The sequence below is a fragment of the Emydura macquarii genome, unplaced genomic scaffold (assembly GCF_026122565.2).
Source record: "Emydura macquarii macquarii isolate MOO-44397 ecotype Brisbane River unplaced genomic scaffold, CSIRO-AGI_Emac_v2 contig_212, whole genome shotgun sequence".
Classification (NCBI taxonomy): domain Eukaryota; kingdom Metazoa; phylum Chordata; order Testudines; family Chelidae; genus Emydura; species Emydura macquarii.
The window spans coordinates 5,599,695-5,625,547 of NW_027130349.1; the positions used below are offsets into that span (position 1 = coordinate 5,599,695).

General features: G+C 36.5%; 1 protein-coding gene across 4 annotated transcripts in view; it reads right to left on the reverse strand.

Moving 5' to 3' along the window:
- Positions 1-788: 788 nt before the first annotated feature.
- Positions 789-25,853, reverse strand: part of MIB1 (MIB E3 ubiquitin protein ligase 1) — a 115,734-nt gene continuing 90,669 nt past the window's right edge. Inside the window, exons 15-21 of one of the 4 annotated variants that reach the window (XM_067546785.1) lie at positions 22,582-22,743; positions 19,728-19,909; positions 18,217-18,409; positions 17,094-17,172; positions 14,914-15,027; positions 13,443-13,543; positions 789-7,143 (exon numbers count right to left, since the gene is read on the reverse strand). In XM_067546785.1, the coding sequence (XP_067402886.1) occupies positions 7,003-7,143; positions 13,443-13,543; positions 14,914-15,027; positions 17,094-17,172; positions 18,217-18,409; positions 19,728-19,909; positions 22,582-22,743 (972 nt within the window). In that variant the 3' untranslated portion in view covers positions 789-7,002. Of the gene's footprint in view, positions 7,147-10,525; positions 10,781-13,442; positions 13,544-14,913; positions 15,028-17,093; positions 17,173-18,216; positions 18,410-19,727; positions 19,910-22,581; positions 22,744-25,853 lie in introns of those variants that run through there. The other 3 variants (XM_067546777.1, XM_067546793.1, XM_067546788.1) reach the window with 3 other exon arrangements.

Genomic DNA, 25,853 nt, shown 5'->3' on the forward strand with positions numbered 1-25,853 from the left:
CAATTATATTCTTAAAAATAAAGGTTTAAAGGACCTGTTAAACTGAACTCTGTAATATGATCTAAACTAATGTGAGCACAGGTATGAGTTGATCACAGTTGGCAGAAGTATGAATGTGATCATCCTTAAAAGTGCTAAAACTGCGCAAACTCATCTACGATAATCAAATGGAAGAAAATATACAAATTCTACCACCTCTGTGTAGTAGTGTTCAAAGATCTACAGCAAATGTGTATTTGCACCCATGGAGTTAAAAATGAATATGATCAAGACTTTTATTTCTAATGTATATGGCTCGTGATAAAGAAACTCAGTAGAAGATATACCAACCAGATGATTACGTTTTTGAGTATATTATTCTGGTGAGTTCCAAGTCAATTTCAGTCACTCTGGATGTTTTTCATATTGCTGTAAAGGCACTGTTCAATGATATATTTAAAATTTTTAAACAATTCTGGTTCTTTAAAACACAAAGCCTGGACAAAGTTTTCTTCCTATCATACAGCCATAATGCCTAGCCTGCTTTATGATGTGAAATTCTAAAACTCAGAAAATATACCAAACATTTGCTCAGATTACATTATCAAAATATTTTAAATTTTAATTCTTTGGTGGGGTCTAATGCCATTAAGATTCTGACTTTCAAGAAAGCTGTAATCAAATGAGCAGAAGTGAGCTGCCTCTCCTTTTTCAATGACCTCTGTACCAAAAATATACTTCTAATAGATATTAGTTCAGTGCAACAAGTCTAAGTCAAAGCTTGTTTAAAAAAATAGCCAGAATAAGACTCATTATATAGTAAGTTTTATTAACAATACGGTACATTAGCATTTGTTTTGAAAAGCTTAGGCCTTGATAAGCAGTTTTAATCAAAACAATTATGTAAAGCTATTTGCAGTACAGAAATCAACTACATTCACACACACACATCTTGAATTTAATCCAGCCAACAGTCATGTCAAATCTACAATTTACCAAAAATACAAAGTTGATTTTCTAATAAAAGCAAAAAATGTTGCTGGGGTTCATTTTCTACTATAGAATAGGTTGCTTTCATAACTAAGCTTGGGACAAAGAAAATACTTCCTAAAAGCCCAGAGTAAGACTTACACTTTCATAACTATGAAATGCCATGCAGACTTGTTTATAAAAAAATTTACTAGGTCCAAATTATGAAGCTAATTTTTGCTAGCACATGGTTTATAAAACGATTCTCTCTTCACACTAAAAATGTCATTATGTAGAATTTTCTATCGACCCTCTCTCCCAAAAGCTATTTGGGAGACTTGAAATACTGTCCTCAGGCCCCTATCACAATTGCTCTATTGGTGTACTAATCATAAACAAGACTTACAAAAAGCATAACAAAAGTTAAATCTGCTAACTTTCCTTTACAGAAAGACAAATAAATGGCATAAATGCAACACATATGCTACATATACATTTATGCTGCATAAACTCAGTTTGTAGATTCATATGTACTTGCATTCTGTAAGCGATCTATGGCTGCTGCCATTTCAATAGTTCTACCAAGGCACTATACAACCATTAAACATCTTATGTTCCCCAAGATGCTCTGACGAACATTTATGAATGTGTTTAAGTTGTTAAAAAGCCCTGAGTCAGAACTTTCATACTTACTGCAGTTATAGCTCTAAAAATGGCACACAGTTGAACTTTATAAACAGTATTTTTTACTCTGTGAACAAAACACATTGTGTATTGTAAAAAGGAAAATAGTATATGAATTTGAGCAACTTAGAAAAGGGAAACAGGAATGTACAGTACTATGGGGAATGACATTCCTCCTGTACATCATTTATACAGTCAGCAATAATCCTTTGTGTCACATCTATTCAGGCACCAAAACTGATGTATCAAAACAAAATTGTAGCGTTTAAGGAAACTCCCACTCCTTCCCAAAGTTAAAGAACTATTAGTGTAGAACTGAACACTTTGAGAGAAAGGAGGCAGAGTTACTAAAAGTAACATTGTAGTGATTTGTGAGAACTTCTGTCTGTGACCTATTCAGCACAATTTATGGTCCAGGCTCTACACAATTCACCAGCAACTATTAACAGAGCAAAATTTAATTTCTGACGTTTCATTTGCAGTATTGTAGAGAAGCTCAAAGCAACTTTCTCAAACAATTTAGTGTTTACATTAGCCATAAACTGTAATTAATACTGCTATAAATAAGTAGGCATACCTTAGTAAAACTCCACCTCTAGACAATATCTACACAATATCAGTGAGTATTCTTATCACAACATAAGGACACGATCAAATCAGATTGTTTTTAAAAAGCTAGTTTCACAAGTTTTTAAAACTAGATTTAAACATTTTTAAGACTATGTTAACAAGGCACATGTACTTGTAAAAATCTGCTATATTCCAATTTTGGCTGAAGTTTATAGTTAAACTAGTTTTTAAAGGAATTTTCACATGTACAGAGTAACTTGTGTTTATTACCTTCCCAGTTTAATTTTCTTGGTACCCATTTTTCCTTAAATGGGATTTTGTTCTAAAATAATCTAGAACTACTTAACAAGTATTTAAACAAAAAATACATAGCAGTGACTCAAATACCGCAAAGTGCCAAATGCCTTCAACTGCAGCTGAATGTAGAGCAGAAAATATTCAACATCTTTAAGGAATGGGCCTGAAAAGTCAAGGTACATTATTCCAAAAAAAGCTGGAAAATTAAGTGATTAATTTCTGAAATGTTTAAGCTATTTAGCTTATTGTATAGACCCCCTCAAATTTAAAATCAAGGGTCTCCTTCATAGTTCCTTTAAAATACTATTGTGTATAGTGGCCATCTCTAATTTAATCTTATTGATTTACCCACAGAAAGATGTTCAAGCCAACTTTTGAGCATGTTTTGCACCCAGATAACTCAATATGTGTATGACTTCTTGAATGTATTTCAAGAAATAATTCATTGAAGAAGTTCCTCCAACTCATTTCTTTCCCAAACAACTTTTAATACTGGGGAATTGTTCTAAGAAAAAGAAAAGTGAAAAGGGTGTCTGCAATTCTCAAATATGTATATTAAATCCAATTGCCTATTTACTGATGCTTTTTCTTTCAAGTATTTGTTCCGTTTCAGTAAAATCTGTAGTCATTCATTCACACACATACACTGACCCATCCTCCCTTACGTGCCATGATCCCCACTTATCTTCTGAGCCTATCTTTTTTTTTAAAACAGGGAAAAAGTTATCCAATAGAAGTATGCAAGCCCTTCAGACAATATAAGGCTGCAGACATGCCGTTGCTAAGTGATGTGAATATACTATATAAATATCGTCTGATACATCTGGTTTCTTCAAAGCTACCTAAATGCTTAGCTTTAACATACATCACAATCTGAAGAGAGAGTACACAAGTCTAAACATCTATTTTCATATGCTACAATGTTTTGGCAAACATTTCTTAAAATCAATTAAAAATAATTCTGATAGTATTATATCTGACTTCTTGTCAATTAGGATAAACTCTCACCTGTAAACAGAATGCCAATATTAGCACCTTAAACAATAAGCGCTACAAAGTTAAACTGCTTAATTACTTATTTAAAAAAAGCAGTTGTCTAATTAAACTATTTGGCTTGAGTTTGTGATAATATCAAGTTAAATTTTTTACATGGAATCATGAATGCAACACTGCTCAACCAGACTGAATACAAAAGAGGAAATATATAATGAGATATCCGTATGTGTTGATGGGGACAAACCAGGGACCATGGTGTGGAAAAAATAGCTCACTTACTTTTTATATATACATATATGTGTAAAATTTATGGTTGTCCTAGCAGCAGCTCTAGTTTTGTAGTGGAGGAACTGTTGAAATATTTAAAGCAAATGGGGTACTAAACTCCTCTATCACCTACACACCTGACACCTATGCTCTCCACAGATGAAGTACGCTCAGCATTTCCCCCCCAATTTTCTACCCTGGATGCCTTGATTTAGTCCTTTAAGAAAACACCTAATGCCCAGTTGAATTAGGTTCAAGTATTAGTTGTATCATTAAATGGTAATGTTTGATCAAATTAAGTCAGATAATCTGAAAAAATCAGGCACAAAAGACAGGACAGAGGATGAAATCCTGGCCCCACTGAAATCAGAACACCCACTGACTTCAGCAGGGCCAAGATTTCATTCAGACTATTCAAACATCTGAAAATTGCATGAAAAATTAGGATCTTAACACTGGCTTGGTTCCAAAGCTGAATGCTGACAAAACCTAACACAATTCACTTACACATTATAAAAATACTGACTGCTATGAAGGAAGTAGCGCACTGAGCTACCATAAAGGGGTTTTGGGTTAGAATTGCATTTACCAAGAGATAGTACAGCAGTGGTGATCATCTGTTAATCAAGTATTTTGTACTGAGCCTTTATAGAGAGGCGCCTCTGAATAATTTAAGTATGAAGCAGGGCTCAAAAATGTGTCTACCCTGGGCTGAAGAAAACCAAGTCACAGACCTGATACAAGAGAATGAAATTCATATGGGGGGAGGGGCCCAGTGTTGCACCATATTAGACAGAACCAGTCCTTTTGGAGAAGGGCTGATGAGAAGCCCACCATGAAGGCTCATGCTGTGCAACACCAGCCACAGAAGGCAAATGACCATTATGTTAAGCCAGGAAGAATCTGCAGTGGATGCAACATGAGCTCCCAAACCATTTCCCAAAACCACTGGGAAATCATACCAGAATTATTCTGATTACCCAAGAACATAGAATATAAGAATTCTCCAGCTTCTCTCAAACTGGAATTCAGAAACCTCAGTTAACCAGTCTGAAACGCCAAAAGAATACAGAATTCCTAGGGCTAAAGCAATTGAATCAGTCGCAGGACTGCTAAACTGATGATGAGACTTACTGACAACCAAAGATTTTATATAGAAGCTACTGGGATCTGCCTATTTTAGAGTAGGGACTCAAAGCTCCAGGCCAAGCAGAAAGCTATCCAAATGACCACACAGTGAAATATATGACTGTGGAACATCAGAACAAATAGAATACTGAACTGGACTCAAGTGAAAATGTATGGTGTCCAGTTCAAAACTACATTAAAAAGAGCAAGGAACATTTACCTGTTGGCACAAAAATTTTGGGCCAGCGATAACACAAATAATGCATTTTATGTATTGATTTTCTAAGAAACCACTGTAAAGTTTCTTTCTGCCATACTGGTGTCTTAACTGTATAGTCAACACTTAAATGCATTGGTAAAATTCTTTCTGAGCTTTTTGCTCAAATCTGCAGAATTCAGAAGATCAACACAAGTCTATCACACACTTCAGAAGACTGGGCATTGTGTAAGCATGTGATTTTCCAAGTGAAGAATGCAAACTGTCACTTCATTCTCACCTTGATCTTCCCCAGAATCTCCACTTTCATGTTCCTGCCAAGTATAACAGAAGTTAAATGAACAAGACCAGTGTTAGCTATGAGGCACCTAACTGAATCCAGTGTGTATTTCATTTCACAATCCTTGAAGGAAATTGTCCAAATCAGGGCTAAAGGACTGTATATTCTATTCAATCAATAATTCAGGCAACTGCTGAATTGCTTTCATTTGGCTTTAACAGCTCCAAATGTAATTCCTTTTTTGAAATCCTGACTACGGTCCCACTACCAAAGCCTGAAGTACATTTGGATTATGCTCTGACATGTTTGGAGCTGCTGGCAGCAGTAGTCAAAGAGCCAAGAGAATCTATAAATGCAATACAAATCCTGGCTAATTCCCACAATCAATTTCAACTAGCCTATCCACATCTCAGGAAACCCACATACCTATCAACACTGTCTTGCTTAATATCAACTATTGAATGGTCCCCGCTGGGCTATGAAATTAATACCTCATTGAGATGAATGGGAAATACATAATTCACCTTCTTTACTGTTGCTATTGTTTCCCATAGACAATTATCAGTAAGACTGGCTTAATAGAATACCACACAGATTTATGTAAAACATGCAGAGTCTGCAACAGAAAAGATTTAAAGAACAGTTGATTTCTACAGAATCCAAAGGAAAAATATACCATCCAGTTTCCCTAGATTCCATTAGACTCATAATTTCCCTACTGCTCAGGTTGTACACTTGTTTCCCCCAAATTTTAATCAACTACCCTCTTAAGGTGTGAAATTGATAACTGATTTAATTTATTTTTCAAATACCTTGTAAAGAAAAACAATCAGTATTCTCCTCCCACAATTCTATACATTAGTTTTTTTGCTGATGGGATTAAGAAGTCCCTTATTTAGTTTAACTTGACCGTGTCAGAATGAAATACTATTTTGGGGAATAACAATCCTAAAGCAAATTTGTGTTTCTTTTCTCGGACAGCCACTTCTAAACCCATACTAAGCAACATAGGACACATTACAGTCAAAGTTATCCATGTGGTTATATTCTGATATCATCTTATAGGGACTGTAGGGTACTGAATATTACTTGGATATATTGTGCTGATTTTGCATTATTGTATCTTTCACGTCAACAGTACTCTGAGACATAGCTTACTCTGTCATTTGACAATTGAACATATGCTGAAGAAGTGTCAAACTTAAAGAGCTAAAAAAGTAAATATTTGAATGCAACTGGCAGCATAGAAAATCTACATCATTTCATGGCTGAAATTAAAGTCCATACGTATACATTTAAAGATACCAAAACAGAAAATCAAGATTGTCCCTTTACACTTGGAGTTTTAAGGAGATGAGTGGGAAAAATAACTGTTTTGTTAAGTTAGCCTTAGCTTAGCTGTCTCTTGATAGCACAGCTAAAAGTTGACTGTTCAAAATATGGTTTTCTTTCCTGGTGTGTTCAGTCTTTAAGCAATTACAATGTAGCACATATGCACTGCAGTATTAGAATGTTTTCATTAGAACCTTCAACTACCTTTCAAACTTATGGAGATCTGATGACCAAAATGTATTGACCATTTGATAAGCTAACAGAAGACACTGATTTTTATTGTTTAATACAAAAGGATTCTTCGTTCTATAGCCTTGCGGCATATAGGGCATTCACTCATTCGGTCTCCACAAAGCTGACATGTTCCATGGCCACAGAGAAAGATCATATTCTTCAGTCGATCCAAACAAACAGGGCACATGGTCTGTAAAAGATTTTGACAAGTTATGTAATGAACAGCAATGATGAGAAAACAAAATAAAGTATGCATTCTATTAACTGTAGAAAATTTAACATTAGATGCAACTTTGAGTGAACAGAGATCAGTGCAATAGAGAAACTAAGTCACAGCACTACAACAAATTCAATAACCTATCTGCATGACATTAAATACAGAACAGAAAATTCACTATTTCATTTAATCCTTATTTTATAATATTTGTTTTATGAAGGGATAACTGCGTTTTTTTTCAACTCCTTTCTCCACAAAATAAGAAAACCAATCCCACAGTAGCCTTCTATGCAAATCTGATGACATCATCTAAGTTCATAGCAGAGTAAAGCAATTTTCATCTGCATCCCCCTTTGGTTTCCTTTATATAATTTTAAGGAAATGGGAAAATCTACCAAGCATGTATATTTGTTTGTGTCATTTAATGAACAAATTATTTACCAGCTATGCCTCAAATTTCCACCTTTTCATTTACCTACCTCCCCCGCCCCCCCCCCCCCCCACACACACACCAAGCACCTTAAAGACTTAGAAATAGTATGAATATCGCTTTGCTTTTTAAAAAATGGTTAACAGTCCCAACATACATGTTAATCCCCATAGATGTGAACTGACTTTCAATTTTCTTCTGGGAAGTAATTTGCTCACTAATTTGGAATCTTAAGTAACTCAATATTTTCAGAAGCTTTATCAACAACATTTAAAATACCAGCTTCCTGAAGAAAAGGAAATGGTATACTCCAGTATATGCTATAATTCTGCCCTTTCAATTTTACTTGTAAAGGAAGAATCATTAATTGCATGGGCTCATATCCTGCCCTTGTTCTGTTTTCTGGAAATCCAGCCAACAGCTATGAAAATGTCATATTTCAGTGGAAAGCAGCTCAACTTATCTGAGCCTTTTAACCCTAACTCAGATCTACACAGCAACCCTTTCAAACCAGTTTTTACTACTGAACATAAAGTGAGACCCAGTACCCAAAAATATCTTACAACTGTTCACCATGAAAGTTTGTCCCTTAGAGAACCATCCTTGACAGTGCCTGCAGTGTCCTCCACATATAGCGTATAAAAAATTCAACTACAAGGCATATGTTTGTTCCTTCACCATAATCACATTAAAGTTCCAGTTATAAATAGTTTATAAAGGGGTAATACATAAACAGATGTTTTAATAAATAATCAGTTATTACAGATTGTTACGAGTTCAATGGATCAACAAGTGCTTATAATCACAACTTATATCTACTGAGGAGATTTTACTTATGTGCTTAAACTAACATCTTCTGATGTGCTTATAACCATCTGTGATACATAATAATGTCTGTAACATACTTATGACTGAACAGATGCTGTAAACCCTTTATAAACCAAGTATAATTGGACCCTTAATAAGTGTGGGCCACATTTCAAATACAAATTTATTTCACCATCACCTTGCACTTGTGCACTGTTTTTTCTCATCTATTCTTTAAATCACTGCGGCTTTACAAAGGTAGTTTATTACACCAGGGAAAAATATACATATCTACAGTAGTGTCTCCACAATGAATGTAAAATATTAGGCATGCCATATATGGAATCAATTAAATACAGGACAAATATTCTTTAGTACACTCCTGGTTACCACAGCTCAAGACTTCAAAATATTTACACAGTTAAGATCAGAATTTGGCCAATTATCTCCTATTTCAATCTTTGTGAAACCAGCACATCAAAGGAGCTGCCAGTAGGATAATACTGGGTAAATCTACAATGCAATAAAAGGCCTGTGGCATAGCAACAGCTGGCCCAGGTCAGTGGACTCTGGGTCGCTGGGCTAAAAATTAGCATAGGGTTTGGGCTGGAGTCCAAGCTCTGAAATTCTGCGAGAGGGGTAAGTATCAGAGCCCAGGTTCCAGCCCGAGCCTGAACATCTACACTGCAGTTTTTAAACCTGTAGCCACTCAGACTATTGCCATATAAGACCTTGAACATTTTTAATGAATTTGCAAATATAAAAAATTATACATTCTCAACAAGCATATTTAATATTCAAACATTGTCAGGGCTAGTATGGCATCATCATATCTATACAAGATTTTCAATAACTCAAAATGTATATCATCATCATCATCCATCCCCTTCCTCATCCAAGCCGAATCCTCACCCAGTACAACTAAGTATCATCATCCTTATAATTCATGGTATTGTAAAGTCTTCAAGTATGGGGAAATTCTTCATTAATTACTCATTAATATGAAGCATCTTTTCCTGTGCTGCACGTGCATAACTTAATAGTCCTAAAGTATCTCTTTTAGAAGGGATACAGGGAGTAAACCCCACATCCTACAAGAAGAGAATTCCAGTCCTCCTCACAGTACGTTCTTTAGCTATGGAGTTTGCTTTTGGGTCTGATGATATATCTTGCCATTAGAGTAAAAAACTCTCTCTCTCCAATATACCACACAACAATTTGAAAATGCATATGCACATCATGCATATGCACTCTATCAAAGTGTATTCTCCTAGCAATGGTGGTAAAATGTATTATTTTGTTTACTCTTTTCATTGCAGCACACAATTTAGAAGAAATTCCCTAGTGGTATCCCCAACTCACAAAATAGGTATTTCTTCAATTGTATGGCAGCACTAACAGCTCATCCAAATTCCTCCTGCTTATCATAAAAAGTGGTGAATATTTATTTGTAGAGACCAGTTTCATTTTTCAATGCCATACACTGTTTAATGTTTAATTTATTTATGTTCACATGGCAGCAGCTTTAAGTAACTGCGCATGGAACGATCAACTTTCCTGCCTGCTCTCCAACCGTACTCTAGTTCATGACTATCTAGTGCCTTACACCCAGCTTTTGTAACAAGAAGAACAGCAAACAAATGGTAGATATTTTGACTATACTTTTAATTTGCCATCATGCTTTGGCACCAAAATTCATCATTTACTTTGTATTTCATGTCTATCACCTCATCCCTATATGGATTATATAGCTGGAGATATTTTGAGGGGAAACAAATGAAAATTCTGTGTGAGGAGAAAGTATTAGATTTATTTTTATATTAGCATTTTCTTTCTTCTGAATACCACCATAAAGGCCCCCAGTCTGTTCTAAGTGATATTGTAATCCACAGAGTTAAGGTAGTATAGAAAGGTTTTAGCAATAACGTGAGATTATCACTGGGGTATGATATAGCAAATAAGTCAATATTTTAATTTTTGTCTGATATGGGTGCCATATTAGAACCCTATATCAGTCCCTTATTACTGAGGACAGCATGTTTCCAGGCACAATATACAGGTGCACAATGACATTACAATAACTTTAATTTTAAATAAAAAGAAATGACATACGGATGGTGAAGGAACATATATAAGGTATTTATTACAGACAGATGATGGTGATTACATATAAAATGTGGTGGAGGGCACTGCAATCACAGTCAAAGATGGTTCACATTCAGGGAATCCCTGAAGAATGATGTGGTCATCATGTGTGGGATTCTGTTGACATCAGGCCTCACTTCTGTTTGGCACCAGAAATGGTTTTAAAGGCTGCTGCACTAATGTATTAAATTATCACTGAAGACATGAGCTGAAACGTAGGTATACCTGCTGAAAAGAACAAATAAGCAGTTTTAAGAACACACAAATATGTTTGTCACATTAGGCGTGTCACATTAGAAGTGCAGCTTTAAAGCAGAAATTGAAAGAAAAATGTATTTAAAATGGTACTCTGGGTATCACTTCAGGCACAAACTTAAGGTACAATTTACTTTTAACTAGAACCTGCAGCTCATTAGCCCTTCTCACAACAGTAAACTGAAAAGTCACCTAAAAGACAAATTAAAAGGTTCCACGAGAGACAGGTCAGTCAGTTCCCTGAGAAACAAATTAGGATTTTAGACAAGCTGGATTTCAAGCATAATCATTTTAAAAAAGTAAGTCATTGACAATGCAATATGGTAAAAGACAAGCAGCCATCTACATCCTGCTGATAGGCAAAAAGAATAGTCAAGTGACCCTATTTGAAAATCAGCCTAAAATTAGAGTATTGGACAGAAACTGTTCTTAAAAAAATCTAGGCAATAAAGAAGATTAACAATATTAAATTGTCTTTTTTTTTTTTTTTTTTTTTTTTAAACACAACTTTTTGATGACCAGAAAGAAGTAGAAAATGAAACCAACAAAATAAGGCACTCTTCTACTCTCACTGATAAATGCATAGAACTTCTTGATGATATAAAACTTTTTGTTAAGATCTGTGAAAAGAAACACAGGGCAGGAGGAACTACAAAGTGTGTCTTGGGATACCGCTTCTGAAAATAATATTTGAAATAAATAAAAAAAGATACAATTGGAAAGGAAATATTTGTTTAAAATTCAACAGTTCTGCTCACACACCAGTATACACATTTGTTGCTGGAATCAACTCACATTAATTAAAACAAAGCATTTAGATTTCTGCAGAAGTATCTTTATAACCTTAAGCTTTGTAGAAGAGTTTTCATGGTTATTTTACATTGCCAATGGAAACAACTGTTTCAACCTAAACTTCACCTATGTAACTTGGAACACTGTGGTGCTCAAGAACCAGAAAGTAAAAACAACTAAATGTATTTTTACTGTCCAAGATGAAAAGAGAAAAACAATAAAAAGTAGAGTTTTGAAAACGTTTTCAGATTTAATAGCCTCAAATGTTATTGGTGAGAAAGAATGTTTTTTAAATTATGGTTTTTAGTCTACCAGTCCCCTTATACAGGCACAGATTAGGTTGGAAACTGCTTTGAGTTGAACAAAGTTTTTCAATAATGGGGGTCTCAGCCAGTTGCCAATGTGAGGGTAACAATTATTGATAGATTTGCCCCTGAGGTTAACATCTGACAGCAGATCAGGTCTCAAATTTTCAAAGGCATTTACAGATGTGGGCCCAGAACTAGGTGATTCAAAACCTTCTCTCTGAACTTTCAGGTAGATCAGTAACAGACAGACAGTGCTGTCTGGTTTAGCTCAGATACCAGCCAACTTTGAAGCATTTTACACTACTCTAAATCCACATGAGATAAAAAGATGTGAAATAAAATTAAAATGTGAATTACGTTCTCATCAGTTTCTTCTATTCACCAAATCATTTCAAATGTGACAAATGTAAGACAGTCACGTCTTTAAAGGTTCTCCACTGCAGCTGAGTGTGCTTCCCAGTGAAGGTACACTGACGTGCTAGCTCTCTTCGAGCTAGCATGCCAAAAACTGCAATGCACTGAGGGTAGCATGGGCAGTGACTCGGGACAGATAATACTGCATGATCCCAGTAGGCAGGAAGGCAATTTTTGTTTGGGAGGAACTTGAAAGGGAGAGAAGGGGGTCAAATTTAATAACGGACCACACAAAACATTTGTCCTCCATGTTAACAAGTATTTAACCTATTCTATACAAAGTATTAACTCCTGGATTTAAGAGGTTTTTGGCTTTTGCATATTACAGAAGACGCAAAGAGAATTGTTGTTGCTTGTCTGAATTACATCACATTCAATAATTAAAAAAAACAAGATCAAGGTCACTATATTTTAACTTGATCAGGCACTTGCAAAGACAATCATATTAAATTTGTCCTTTGAAAGTGTGAATCTAGCCAAAGTTTTTATAATTTTATTTCTTTTCCAAGCACAAAATTTAAAATGCCTTATATTTAAGTAATTTTAAAATATCTATATAGTCAAATTTAATTACTGTATCTCAAAATTATGTATGGAATGTTTTACACTTACCAATATTTCCTATTGTAACCATATATAAATATAATTCTCATTTGAGTGTGCATATACTTTGGGGCTGCACATCCCCCTAACTGCCAATTTGTGTTCAAAAGCGGTTGGTGACTGAATAGGCAGGCTCACAACTCCTGCCTCAGCTCAGTGCATACAGTTTTCTGAATAAAAATGCCCATATTTAACAAAGTGTGTGAAAAATGGTTTCACTGTACATTGTTATGAGGTCAAAAGACAGATAATATTCCTTCATTCTCACATTTATTGGTTGTGTCACATATGCCCATTCAGTTATCCTAAAACAGGTGGGCCAATTGATGAAATGTCAAATGTGGCCACACATTAAGAACACTGTGTGTATACAGAAATCAGATTAGCCACACTAAAGCTAATCTTTACTTCACAGAACAAAACTAATAAAAAATTAAGAACTGAAGAGTATGAACAAGAAAGAAGTTTCCCTTATTTTGTTTTGGTGTTCAATATAAAGGAACATATGGCACTTTTACCTGTTCCTTGATGTCTTGTAACTGCTGCTGCAGCTTCTGTACATCTGCATTGACATTGGTGTTGTCCTTGTCTTTCTGTAAAACTGGAATGTTTCCACTTGCTATAATGCAGAGGAGAATAATATTAAAAGCCTAAAACATGTTATGCAGCACTTAAAACAAAGAATAATTACTTTTTTGTCTGCTAATCACAAAAATACTATTTTCATTTATCTGAATAATAGAAATAATGCTCTTCAAGCAAGCAAATAATTTTTGATAATCAAATTCTATTAATTATAATTCACTAGAATTCCATTCCTAAACTAAAAGAATTTGTTCACTGAGAAGTTTTATCTACACCAGTTCTTGACAAATATTTCCCTCACTGTGGTAGTTAAAATGCCAGCAGTTACCTGGAGCCCTGTCTACACTAGTGCTCTCACTGGTGAGAAATTCTTGAGAAAAAACCCTAGTGTAGACATTTCAAGTTATCCACATTGTTTGGTGAATCCAGACTGGGACTGAACAAATATTGCTAAAAATAGGCAAATATTTGTCCAAATTGTTGAACAAACTTGCTTTGGCTGTGTTTCCATTCATTTCATATTCACTTTGTGAATATTCCAGGAAACATGTTTACTGACAGAAACAGGAAGTTTTAAGTGAAAAGTAGAAAGTTTCAAAATGCTAATTTTGAATTTTTTAGAATTGAATGTTAACACTAGAAATGTGATTCTAAGAGTTATGCTCATCCAGCCAGGGAACAAGTATATCATGTAGCTATTCAAATTTAAATTAACCAATAGCTCAAATTTAAAGTACTGAACGCATACAAAGACCCACACAGACAGACACACACTACAAAAAATGATTCACATAAATTATTCTGAGAATCATTTCAAGTTAATAAACTCAAGAAATTTTTAAACTCTTTAAGGACATCAAACAGAAAAAGCAGAACTCACTGAATAATTCTGACAACAAATTATTAGGCCAGCTTGATCCTAGACAAAATGTTCTATTTCTCATTTTTTCTGGAGATACTTTAATTAGTCAGAGTCCAAGAAGCTAAGATAACATCTGTAATTTGTATGGGGCCATGAGCGTATGCTCATTTGTGTATTTCTATTATATTAGCTGGCAATTCTTAGACTTTGTTCCATGTATCACATTGATATGTGGCCATGAAGTTCTGGAACTTAGTGAGAAGGGTTCAAACTATCATATATGTACACACTTACGATGTTTCAAATTCTAGTTTCATGCTTCTTGGATGCTGAAACAGCACTTTGCAGACATGACCTATGCTAGAACAGCATCTACCACTGCCCCTAATGGCAAGTGACAAACAGTAGGTGGAAGGCTGACAAAACTTTTTTCATTAAAACTTTCCTTCAAACAGATGATGTGAGAGAGATATATGACCAGCCCTGTTTCTTTCAACGAAAGGAGAACAGAAATATTAGAAAAAAAAGAAAAAAACACTCACAAATGTCATCAGTGGTATCTTCTGTACCTTTCCCCCCGCAACACATAATGAAAGGCACTCTCCGCTCAACCACTGCCCGGCACTGCACACACTTCTTCATCAGGCTTGCACAGTCTGGGAAAAGCAATGATAATTCACTATCAGTAGCCTGCTAGTCTCTTTATTCTTGGTTCTGCTCTTCTATCCATGAGCTTAATCTTTTCATTTCATTCTATCCACAAATAGACAGTAAAATACCATAATGTATATTTACACCACCAATGGCTTGTGCGTGCAAAATATGTAAAAATAAGCACAAAACCTATTCAAAAGTTAGTAAGGAGCCAAAGAATCAAAAAACAATGCACTGCATGCGATCTACAGAAAGCCATATTTGTCTTTTTTTTAATTTTCATGTACTTTGAAAGAACAGGTATTTTTCTGCAAGCAAACTGACTCTTTCAAGGGCAAGAAATCCACAATTTAGAATAAATACCACTTCATCTTTAATTATCTCTATTTTACAATGATACTGCAGAATTTAAATGTAAGATCATGCGCATTTCTGGAGATCATCTTTGATAACCATTGTGAAACTTAAGGACAGACTAGAAGTTTTAATTTTTAATTTAGTTGGTTTAGTGACCTTATTAACAGTACTTGAATATTTTTTTTATTTTCCACTTAACCTTTTTTAAAAGCTATACCAAAGAAAGTGTATGAATGGGAAAACACCTACTTTCTCCCTCTAACCAAAAATATCCCATGTCTCACTAACATCCAATGGGCAAATGGGTGCTAGCAATTACTACAAAAAAGGCCCCAAACCCTTTGAAGGGTAAATTCTATATCCTTTGGCTTGCCTCTCAGGAGAAAGGCTGGAATTCTACAAGCAGCAAACAATGTCACATGACTGCAACAACAATCCCAATGTAAGAGTTGTAAACAGTTCTCAATGAGTGCTAGGGCACACATTAACCTTCTCGACTCAGTGGACTGACTTTCCTTCCTTCAATTCGCCAGAAAATAATCTATAAAACCTTCCCCATGTTTTGAATCTTCACTTCCTATTATAGAGCAGATATCGGCAACGTGCATTTCTATGATCACGCCTTTCACCATGGTAATCTATCTTCTTGATATCCATCTCCTAAGAAGTTAACCAAAAAGCTCTCTTCTCCCATCCATGCTCTCTCCACTGCAGACAATGAAAGGAGTCTGGAGCAAGGATGGCTGTGAAGGTAGTGAATAAGTGTCAGACCCCTGAGAGTCAGCAGACCCCTAAGTCACAACAGGAGATACCCCAGATTTCCTTAGCAAGACCAATTAAACTGCAGTTTATGGTGTGGACTACCTTTCCTCTTTTATGTAATTCTATAATATCAACAAACCAGTATTCTATAGACTACTGACCCATCAGCAAAGCCTCAGTAAGATGTCCCACAAGTTCTTGAAAGTTCTGGTGACAAAATGATTGCTACATCCTCATCTTATTAAGCAAATAAGGGAAAGTTTCTGGAGGCTCCTGAAGTGTTTTCTTTATCTTCATTAGTTACTGTGCTGTCACATCAATCAGAGTGATCTGAGTTGCAGCAGATGCTCTTTGCAAACATGCTCCATTCCAAGTCTTTTGAGGAAAGACAACTCTTGCTGGAATCTTTGTATGCGGTGTTATTGGAAGGCTTAGTTATAAACGTCTTTTGAAAATTGTTTGGTTGCTATACCGACTAAAGTTTAATTATATTTCCACCACTGGATGCCCTCACAAAACTGTCAGAAAGGAATCACATGAGTGCTAAGGATCTCAAAAAATTTAAGGCTTATTTGTTTATAGAAATGTACAATAGGACTACTCAAGACTATCACAACCTAGTCAGAACAAAATAAAGCAGGAATAAATCTGCTCTCAATTTTATAGTTTTTTAGTTTTATAATATAAATATTTTATAGTTTTATAATTTTATAGTTAAATAGCTATAGTTCTATTGTCCTCCAAATAGTTAAAGTTTATTAAAGGCAGGTGGTTTTATTGCACTCTGAGTCACGTCAAAGATCTGATCATCAGACCAAAACTCAATTTACTTAAATAGTCTGCAATCAAGTCAACATTTTAATAGAATTTTTAGCAACTATTTTTAACAGGTTTTTTTTTTGTTGCAAGATTATTATTTTGAAAGGTATTACCTCCCAAGGCTACTTACTCTCACAAGCGCACATGTGACCACAAGGCTGGAAGAGTACTGCTGCTTTTTTGTCTGAACACACCACACATTCTTCAATCTGCAGAGAACAATAAGCAATAATTGGGAAAAAGTCATCTCTTTTTTGTATCTACTCCATTTATATCTATTTGCTTACTTCCACTACTTAGCAGGGCACAGGGAATTTAAGAAGCTCTGCCTAGTGCAATGTTAGCTACAACAAACCATTTAGGAAGAAAAAACAGCTGATTCACCTCCTCAAAGTGGGATTTAAATGGGAGATTACCATATCTGTATCCAGAAGTCCTTCCTGGCAATATTTACTTCTCAATATTTACACTTGTATTACTGGTTATCCAAGAATTATATATCATATCAGCTGGAAGAATAAGGCCACCAGGTTGGTACACACATGTATACTTCTTGGCTGTAAGGTGCTCAATTTGTTTAGAAGGACTTTCTGCAGTAATCAACAAAGTGGTATAGTACAGGGTTTCTCAACTTTCCCAAGGGTGGACCACATCTAAGAGAAATGGTCACATGGACCATCTATCAACTGATTCATGAATGTCTGGACCACCAATCCTCCTATTCATATAACATTGTGAAAACTAAAGCAACTACTTACACAGAAAAGTAAATTATTGAGTGTACTTTTTGCTTTCATAACACAAGTTATGGTGGATGCCTCAGATATTGGTCTGCCTGGAGTTGTGGCCATGGTACAAGACATTCTTGGTAGGCCTGGACATGTTAGGATGCTCTAAATTTGAGCACTGAAAAGGTGGAAGACTGCTGACTGATTTGGGTAGCTGTGGATCCACCCTTAACATTGCTGACAGGATAAGACGCTCTTAGGAATTCTTATAATAAAGTTGCGACCACTTGCTCAAGACAGATAATTCTTGTCTCTGCCCTCATTATCCCCGTCATTTGCAACGTGCAAAAAGGAGCCATAACACAAGTGCTACACTCTGCTCTAGCCATTGACAAACTAAGCATGTGAGATAAACCATGGCAACTGAGACAGTACAGTCAGTTTCTCCTTTTCACGGTGAATGCTTACAAAAAGTCAGAACTGCAGAAAGAATACAATGGGAATATTAAAAATTGGGCTATGTACCTTTGTTCTGGACTGCACTTGTTCTTTACAGATGAGGCATTTCTTGACACGTGGTGAGCAGAGGGAACAGGTAGCAATATGTCCACATGGGCCAAATAACGTATCTCTCTTCATGTCCGAACACACCATACATTCTTCCAAAGTTTCTGAGTCATTGCTGATCATAGAAGGACTTCGAGAGCCAACCTGTCCACTAAAAAGCCATCTCACAGTCAGGCTTAAGACAGCATTACAAGCTTGTACATATTCTGAAAACATTTTTTTTTAAATCATCCTGTAAATTAAGCCCTGAGTCATTTGCTTATGTATGTTACTCATAGTTTGTGCACCAATTGTGTCATCCTCCTGTTAACTTGTATTTAAGGCTGTGGAGGCATTTGGGCCTTCAGTGTCAACAGTGTGGAGATTACCATTCTAATTTTAGACCAGGTACAGACAGCACAATTTTCTGGCCAACAGGAGTATAGTTTCATGCTTGGATAAAACAATCCGCATAAAAAGTTAATAAAAGTAGGTCGGAGAAGCATCTAGAGAGAGGAAATATGAGGGAAAAACTACTCCTCTCAAATCTTTATGTCATTTAGTATTTAAAATGACACTTATTCCATTAGATTCAGAATTTGGACTACCTTACACATTGCCATAACATGACTTTACATATTTTAAAAGCCTACCACTATCAACCCAATATCCAGAAGAAGTCAATATTTATCTGGGACCTTTTTCCTATGCTGCTGCACATCCAGCAGAGGGAGCACCTGTTAAACAAAACTTTATGCCCAGAGCTCTGACCACACAAATAAAAGTGCTAGTGCACAAACAAACTAGCTAATGACTTGTGTCCCAGGCAGACAGGAAGGCTGCCAAAAAGGGGCAGACAATTGATAAGAAAGTTGTCTTTTCTTTTAAAAAAAATAAATACATTTATAAATCACAATATGGAGATAAAAATGTAAAAGTTAACAGAGTTGGCTCTATGGATCTGGGGATTAATGAAAGGAGCTTTTCATCTCTAAATCACTAATGTCAATCCAACCTGGATAAGCAATAACTGGAAACTTACTATTTAATGGGTGGCTGATGGCATACATAAAATATTGAAGTCAGTCCACTTCCTAGATGATAGCCTACTTCATAATAATTACATGTCCCACTAATAACTATTAGTACTTCCCAGAGAAAGAGCTCTGAAAGGGTATGGATACAGAATTACTCTACCAGATGAGGTGCTGCTCATGCCTCAAGCAGAATCAGGAAGCTTGCCCTGTACTGCTGTTCACTGTGTATTTAATTTGTTGACCTCAGTTTCAACTCATTTTTTTGTAAGCAACATTCAAGACATATTGCAGAATATAACTTTACTTACCTTTATCTTGAGTCTCAGTTGTCTATCATGAGATTTTAAAAGAGGCTTTTGTTTTATTTATTCTACTTCAATTGATCTATCCCAAGGAAACGGGGACTTGTAAAACATCACGCTCAGAAATTTCAAATTTTGTTAATATACAAACCTGACTTTTTCTTTGTGACATTTAGCCAGTGCTTTGCAGAGGCTAGGATCAGGGCAGAGGTCAAGAGGAGACTGACCCTTCTTATTACGAATACTGAGGTCAGCTCCATTAGCTGCCAGAAAGCAGGCAATAGATGCCGCACTCTTCTTCTCTGCTCCCTGGGTGCCAAGTCCCATTATTAACTGAAAGAAAGTAAATAGGCAACTGACTTGAGATTCTCTATTTAAATACTTGAGAATACAGTCTCACTACTCAAGGAAAACTGATCATTACATATATATAAGAATATATTTTATAAATAGTATTTTGACGAGATCTGAGCATGCATTTTTAACTAATCTACCAGTTCTAAGATTAAAATAATTGTACAATTACCCAATTTTTATCAGATAAATTCCCTGCATAGACTAATTCATTAAAGGCAACAACATCTAAGTATTCAAAATACAATGTAATCTCTGTTCACCTGTATTCTGGGGTCACAGAACCAGTAATCTCTGAATCTGATCCCAACTCTCTATGTAACAAAATTTAACAATAGCAGCTTACACCTGTCAGTTTTCTTTATACCAGTTTTTCTAATTATCCTGCTTTGACCAAACTGTTAAGGGAAAGAATGCAAGGCATTTTATGTAATATGAGTGTGGATCCATTAGCCATCTTAAGCAAACTTCAGCCCTTCACTAATAAAGATCTTTTATAGATGCAAAACCTACAGACTATGAACTACAAGGACACACGACTTCACACTGAAAATATGTCTATCCTGGAAGACTATGAACTAGAAGGATGACATCCAAAGTACAAAGGAATTAAAACCAGGATAAATGAAAGAGGAAGTGATTTCTCTTTCTACTGTGACACTTGTTTTGAATTGAATAAAATATCAGTAAACTGAGAACTGAGTAAAATATGAAGTGTCAACACTCAAACAATTAGAAGGTAAGCAAGCAGAAGAAAACCCTTTAAAAATCATTAATGTCTACTTTATACATCATAAAGACTCAAAAAAGGGGCAGAAGCCTAATTTTTTCCCCCCTTAAACTTTGCAGGTCACCTTGAAGACCAGTCTTTACTAGCAGAAAGCTAGTGAATTTTGAAAACTGTTTTCCTCACTATTCAATCTCAAAGTATCTATGCAACATCGGATATTAGAACGATAGACACATACTTCCATGTTAAAAAAAAAAGTGCAAATGATATTAATCCAGCCAAAGAATGCTTGATTCTCAGGAGGTGCTAGGTATGTCTACACTGCCTTTCTACTCCGGTAGAAAGTCAGGAACCTGGGTCTAAAGACTCAGGCTCTTGCTATGGTGCTAAAAACAGCTGTGTAAATGGGCGGGCTATAAAGCCTGGGGACGGGGGTGGGGCTTCAGAAGCCAAGCTCCAGCTTGAACATCTACACAGCTGTTTTTAACACCATACCATGAACCCTGTGAACCCAGACTCTGAGACTCACTGCTGAGAGTTTTAAAATTCAGTGTAGACATATCCTTGATGTTTTGAAGTGTCTCAGAATCCCTTTTGAATTTTATGATAATGAATTCCTACATTAAATCAACTTGTGTCTGGTGAGACTCATTTCATCTGACAGTGGAAGTCAGGATAGACCTTGACGACTACACATGAAAGTGTATCTTCACTTCATAAGTCGCTTAAAAGGAAGTGACGGAGGATCCAGTACTAACTCCGGGATCAAAGAGTTGCTCATGAAAATGAGGATGTGCTATGGCAGATTTAATCTTTTTCAATTTTATTTTAAAGTCAATCATCTCCAGGAAAATTATCCATCTCTCCAGGCATGATGACCAACTCAGTGCAATTGCCAGTAGGGACATTCATGCTGAAAAAAGTTGTTCAGGATCATCTAAAGAAATGACATCTTTCCTTCCAGGTTTTTCTTAGTAACAGCTCTGGAAACATTTTTCGGCCACCTGTTACCTGAAATGTCTTGTGATGCTATGCTTCAGTCAGGACTATCCATTTCAGATATCTTGGCATAGAAGCAACTACATTTTAACAATGTTTTAGCTAATACATCATCTTAAAACTGACAACCACTAGTAACTACTGTAATGAATAAAATAACGGAACAATATTTCATATTAACAATTTCCGCTATGCCCACAGGTACAGAATTCAGTGAATGAGCTGCATGAACCTCATGAGGGTTTTGTTTTGTTTTTTTGAGAACTTGCTAGCCAAGGCCATCATCTGGGAAAAACAAACCAAGACCCTTTACCTCAACTGCACACTTACAGCATCCAATGTAACTAAAGTCTTGCTTCTGCAATTGCTTATTCAGTTGTAATATTTCATATCTGGAGTACCATTTTACAGACACTAAAGTCACACTGCAGTCTCAAAGAACTGACAGCTTTACAACTGTAATTTAGCCTCAGTGCCATAATGGAGCAAGAAATCATCTTTTCATTCTAAATATTTCAAAGCTAAAACACAAACATAATATCTGAAAGCTACAAATAAAGCCATGCAAAATGTTAAATCAAAGCATATTTTAATCAATCTCTGTACTGTATTACTGCTTATTTGTTTCTATTTCAAATAATTTTTTCTGAATTCCTGGCACCCATACAAGTTGACTATCAAAGATGGGTTTATAATATTTTTGGGCACACCCCTTTTTCTTTAAAACAGATGAGTTAATGAGTAAGCATAAAAAAGTGCATATGTAACAATTTGATTTTAATATGGCCCTGCAATTTGGTGAAGAATCTCTCTAAATAAACCAGTGCTGCCAACAAGCAGTTCAACAGTACAGAATCTTCAGACTAGACTACAGAAAGAGGTGTATAGGAAAGAAAAGAATAAATAAATGCATTTTATTTACTGTGTTCTTTGATGGCTCCCAAGCAGTATCTACCTTTCCCACATCTTGCATGTCTTGGAGCTGGCGAAGTTGTGACAAAGTATGATGTCTCAGGGCTTCATGCAAGGGAGTATCCCCATCTTTATCCTGAATATCCAGTTTAGCACCTGCACGGACTAAGAGCTGAAAGAGAAAGAATATTATTTAGATAACGCAAGGAAAACTACCAATATTAAGCAAAAATGCAATGAAAAATCAGTTGTTTTAACTACCCTAAAAGGCCTGAAAATTATAAAGAAATTCTGATTACTTATCTTACAGTAATTGGAGTTCTTCCAGAGATGTGGTCCCCTTATGTGTGGTCCATTTCAGGTGCAAACACATTCCATGCATCTGAGAATGGAAGACTTTTCATTAGCAGTTTCTGATGGTCTGTGCCAGTGCCCTCCACCTCTGAACTGAGGGCACAAGGACCAACTGCCTCTCCAGTTTTTTCTCTACCACAAATTATTTTAGCAAAAGATCTGAAGCAGAGTGAAAGGAGGGCAGGTAATGGAATACACAGGCACCACACATCTCAAACTCCAGTTTTCCTCTCTGAGTGATGGGCCCTAGTGTACATTCCAATTGAGGTGACTTACAAGCAGTATTTATCAAAGAGACGGTTACAAGGACCCCTGTTATACCACAGATTGCAGGACTGCTGGGCTGAAGGATGTGTCTGCTGATGAAGCTTGTATTTGGGCACAACGTCTAGTAAAGGTATGCAGAGAGGTCCATACTGCCACTCAGATTTCCAGAAGGGGGACACCCAATTGAGAATCTACTAAGGTAGCCTAGGCTCTCACACCTTTTGGGGGAGGTGTTGGTATCAGCTCATAGCAAAGCAGGATGCAACCTGAAATCCATTTAGAAAGTCTTTGTGGGGAGATTGCTTCCCCTTTCATCTATTCAATAAAGGAGATGAAAAGCGTCAGATTTCCTGAAGGGTTTGTCCTCTACATGAGAAGCATCCAGAGAATGGGGCTTTCTGTCTTCTCTGGCAGCATGAAGTTTTGGGCAGAAACCAGGTAGTTTGTGACCTGATTTAAGTGGAATTTGGAAAGAATCTTTCAAATGAACACAGGGTGCAGCCTGAAAGAAGCTTTGTCCTTACAGAAAAATGTGTAGGGAGGGTCTGCCATAAGGGCCACAAGATCACCTACTCTTCTAGTGGACTGCAGTCACAAAGGCTACCTTCATAGATGAAGAAGAGAGCAGAAGGCTAGAGGTTCAAATGGAGGATTCATGAGCGCTGACAATATGAGATCAAAATCTCAAATCAGCATAAGTTTCAGTACCCAAGGAGAAGTTCCGGCAAGGCCTTTCAAGAACCTCACAGTCGTAGGAGTGAATACTGAACAGTTTTCTCCTTGAGGATGAAAAACATTAATCACTCCAAGTGCATTCGCAGCGAGCTGAGAGAGACACCCAAACATTTTAGAGAGGAGATAGCATAGAATGATAGGAATCTGAGAGTCCTTTGGAAATATCAGGTGATGCAGATACAAACTTATTCCATTTTGCAGCATAACAGTTTCTTGCAGAGACTTTCTGTTATCACTGAGGATAAACTATACTGCCTCCGAACATGACCTCTCTAAGCTTGCTGTCCATCCATATATCAGGCTGTTAGACTGAGGGATACTGGGATTGGGATGGGGGATCCTTGTTTTGTTCTGAGTCAGCAGGTTCAGAACAGCTGTATTCATAAGCATGGTCACGAAGCCATCTAAAGGATGTGGGTGAAACAAAACTGCCTCAACCACCAAGGTGCACTAGGATTACAGATACTTTATTCTGCTTGATTTTTCTCAGGTCTCAAGGTTGGAGAGAAATGGGTGAGGAAAGCATACATTAGTAGCTCTGAACACTGCACTAGGAAAAGTGTCCCCTTTGGAGTTGTGCCACAGAGCTGCTCACAAACAGTAGGCTGGACATTTCTTGTTCTCTTGGGACGCAAAGAGCTCCCACAATGGGAATCCCCACTGACAGAAAATGCTTTGTACAACTGAGTCATGAAGTTTGCACTCATGGTCTCTGTGGAAGTGCCTGCTGAGGCTGTCCACCAAAGTGTATATTATTCCTGGTAGGTGCACTGCCAAAAAGATGTGGTGTTGGCTACACCAATTCCAGAGCTCTACTTCCATGCAAAGAGGAACGGACCTTGTTTCTCCCTGTTTGTTATGTAATACACCGTTGTGTAGAACACTGTAGTCATATTGTCCAACATGACCTGAATGTATAGAGCATGGATGTATGGCAGGAACCTTTTGCAGACTTTGTGAAGCTTGGATTCTTTCTTGGTTGCAGAGCCTTGAGCCACATGTTCGTCCAGCTGCATTCTCTAAACCAGTAGGGAGGCACCCATAACTAGCTTCTTTGTGGCTGGAAGCGGGAACAAAAGGTACCTCTGTCTGTACAGCTTCTCTGTCTTCCTACCAGGTGAAGGATGTCAGAACACTGGGAAATCAAGACTCGCCTGCCCAGGTTGCATCTGCTCAGGATGTAAGCTGTCCATAATCATGCCTAAAAACACCAAAGATGGAGCCCTGCAAAGGGATTATTCTCCCATTTTGGAAAAGGAAAAAGACAATACCCTGATGTGCTAATTGCCACAGCATCACTTTGCTTTCCATTCCAAGCAAATTGTTCATGTTGGTTCTTCTTGAGCATATTAAGTCTGATATAAGAAATCTACACCATCTACAGCAAGCCAGGTTTATGACCAGCCACAGAACAGATTTTTACCATTAGATGAACTAATGAAAAAGCCCAAGAATTTCGGCGCAGGAAGGATGGTGTGTGTACATAGCCTTTAATGATTTAAAAGCTGCCTGACTGTTGAACATTGCTCCCTTTGGCTCTGCCTGCAAGTTACTGGTGTGCCTGGTAAGCGCCTCAACCTTCTCATAGAAATGCACCGCAAAAGGGAGAGCTGAGTCCACTGGGATGTCCAACTGGTTAGAGTACAACCTTGGCATCCATCAAGGATAATCTCCATGCAAGAATATTAAAGGAATGAGCACATGAAATTGCAAGCCCATTAGCAAGGATTTTTAACGAATCTGTAAACTCAGAGGCTGTACCGTATGAATGGAGAATTGCTAACATAGTTCCTATTTTTAAAAAGGGAAAAAAGTAAAAGTAGTATGCAAGGTCTTGGAAAAATTTTTGAAAGAGAAAGTAGTTAAGGACATCAAGGTTAATGGTAACTGGCATAACATACAACATGGCTTTACAAGTTAGAAAAG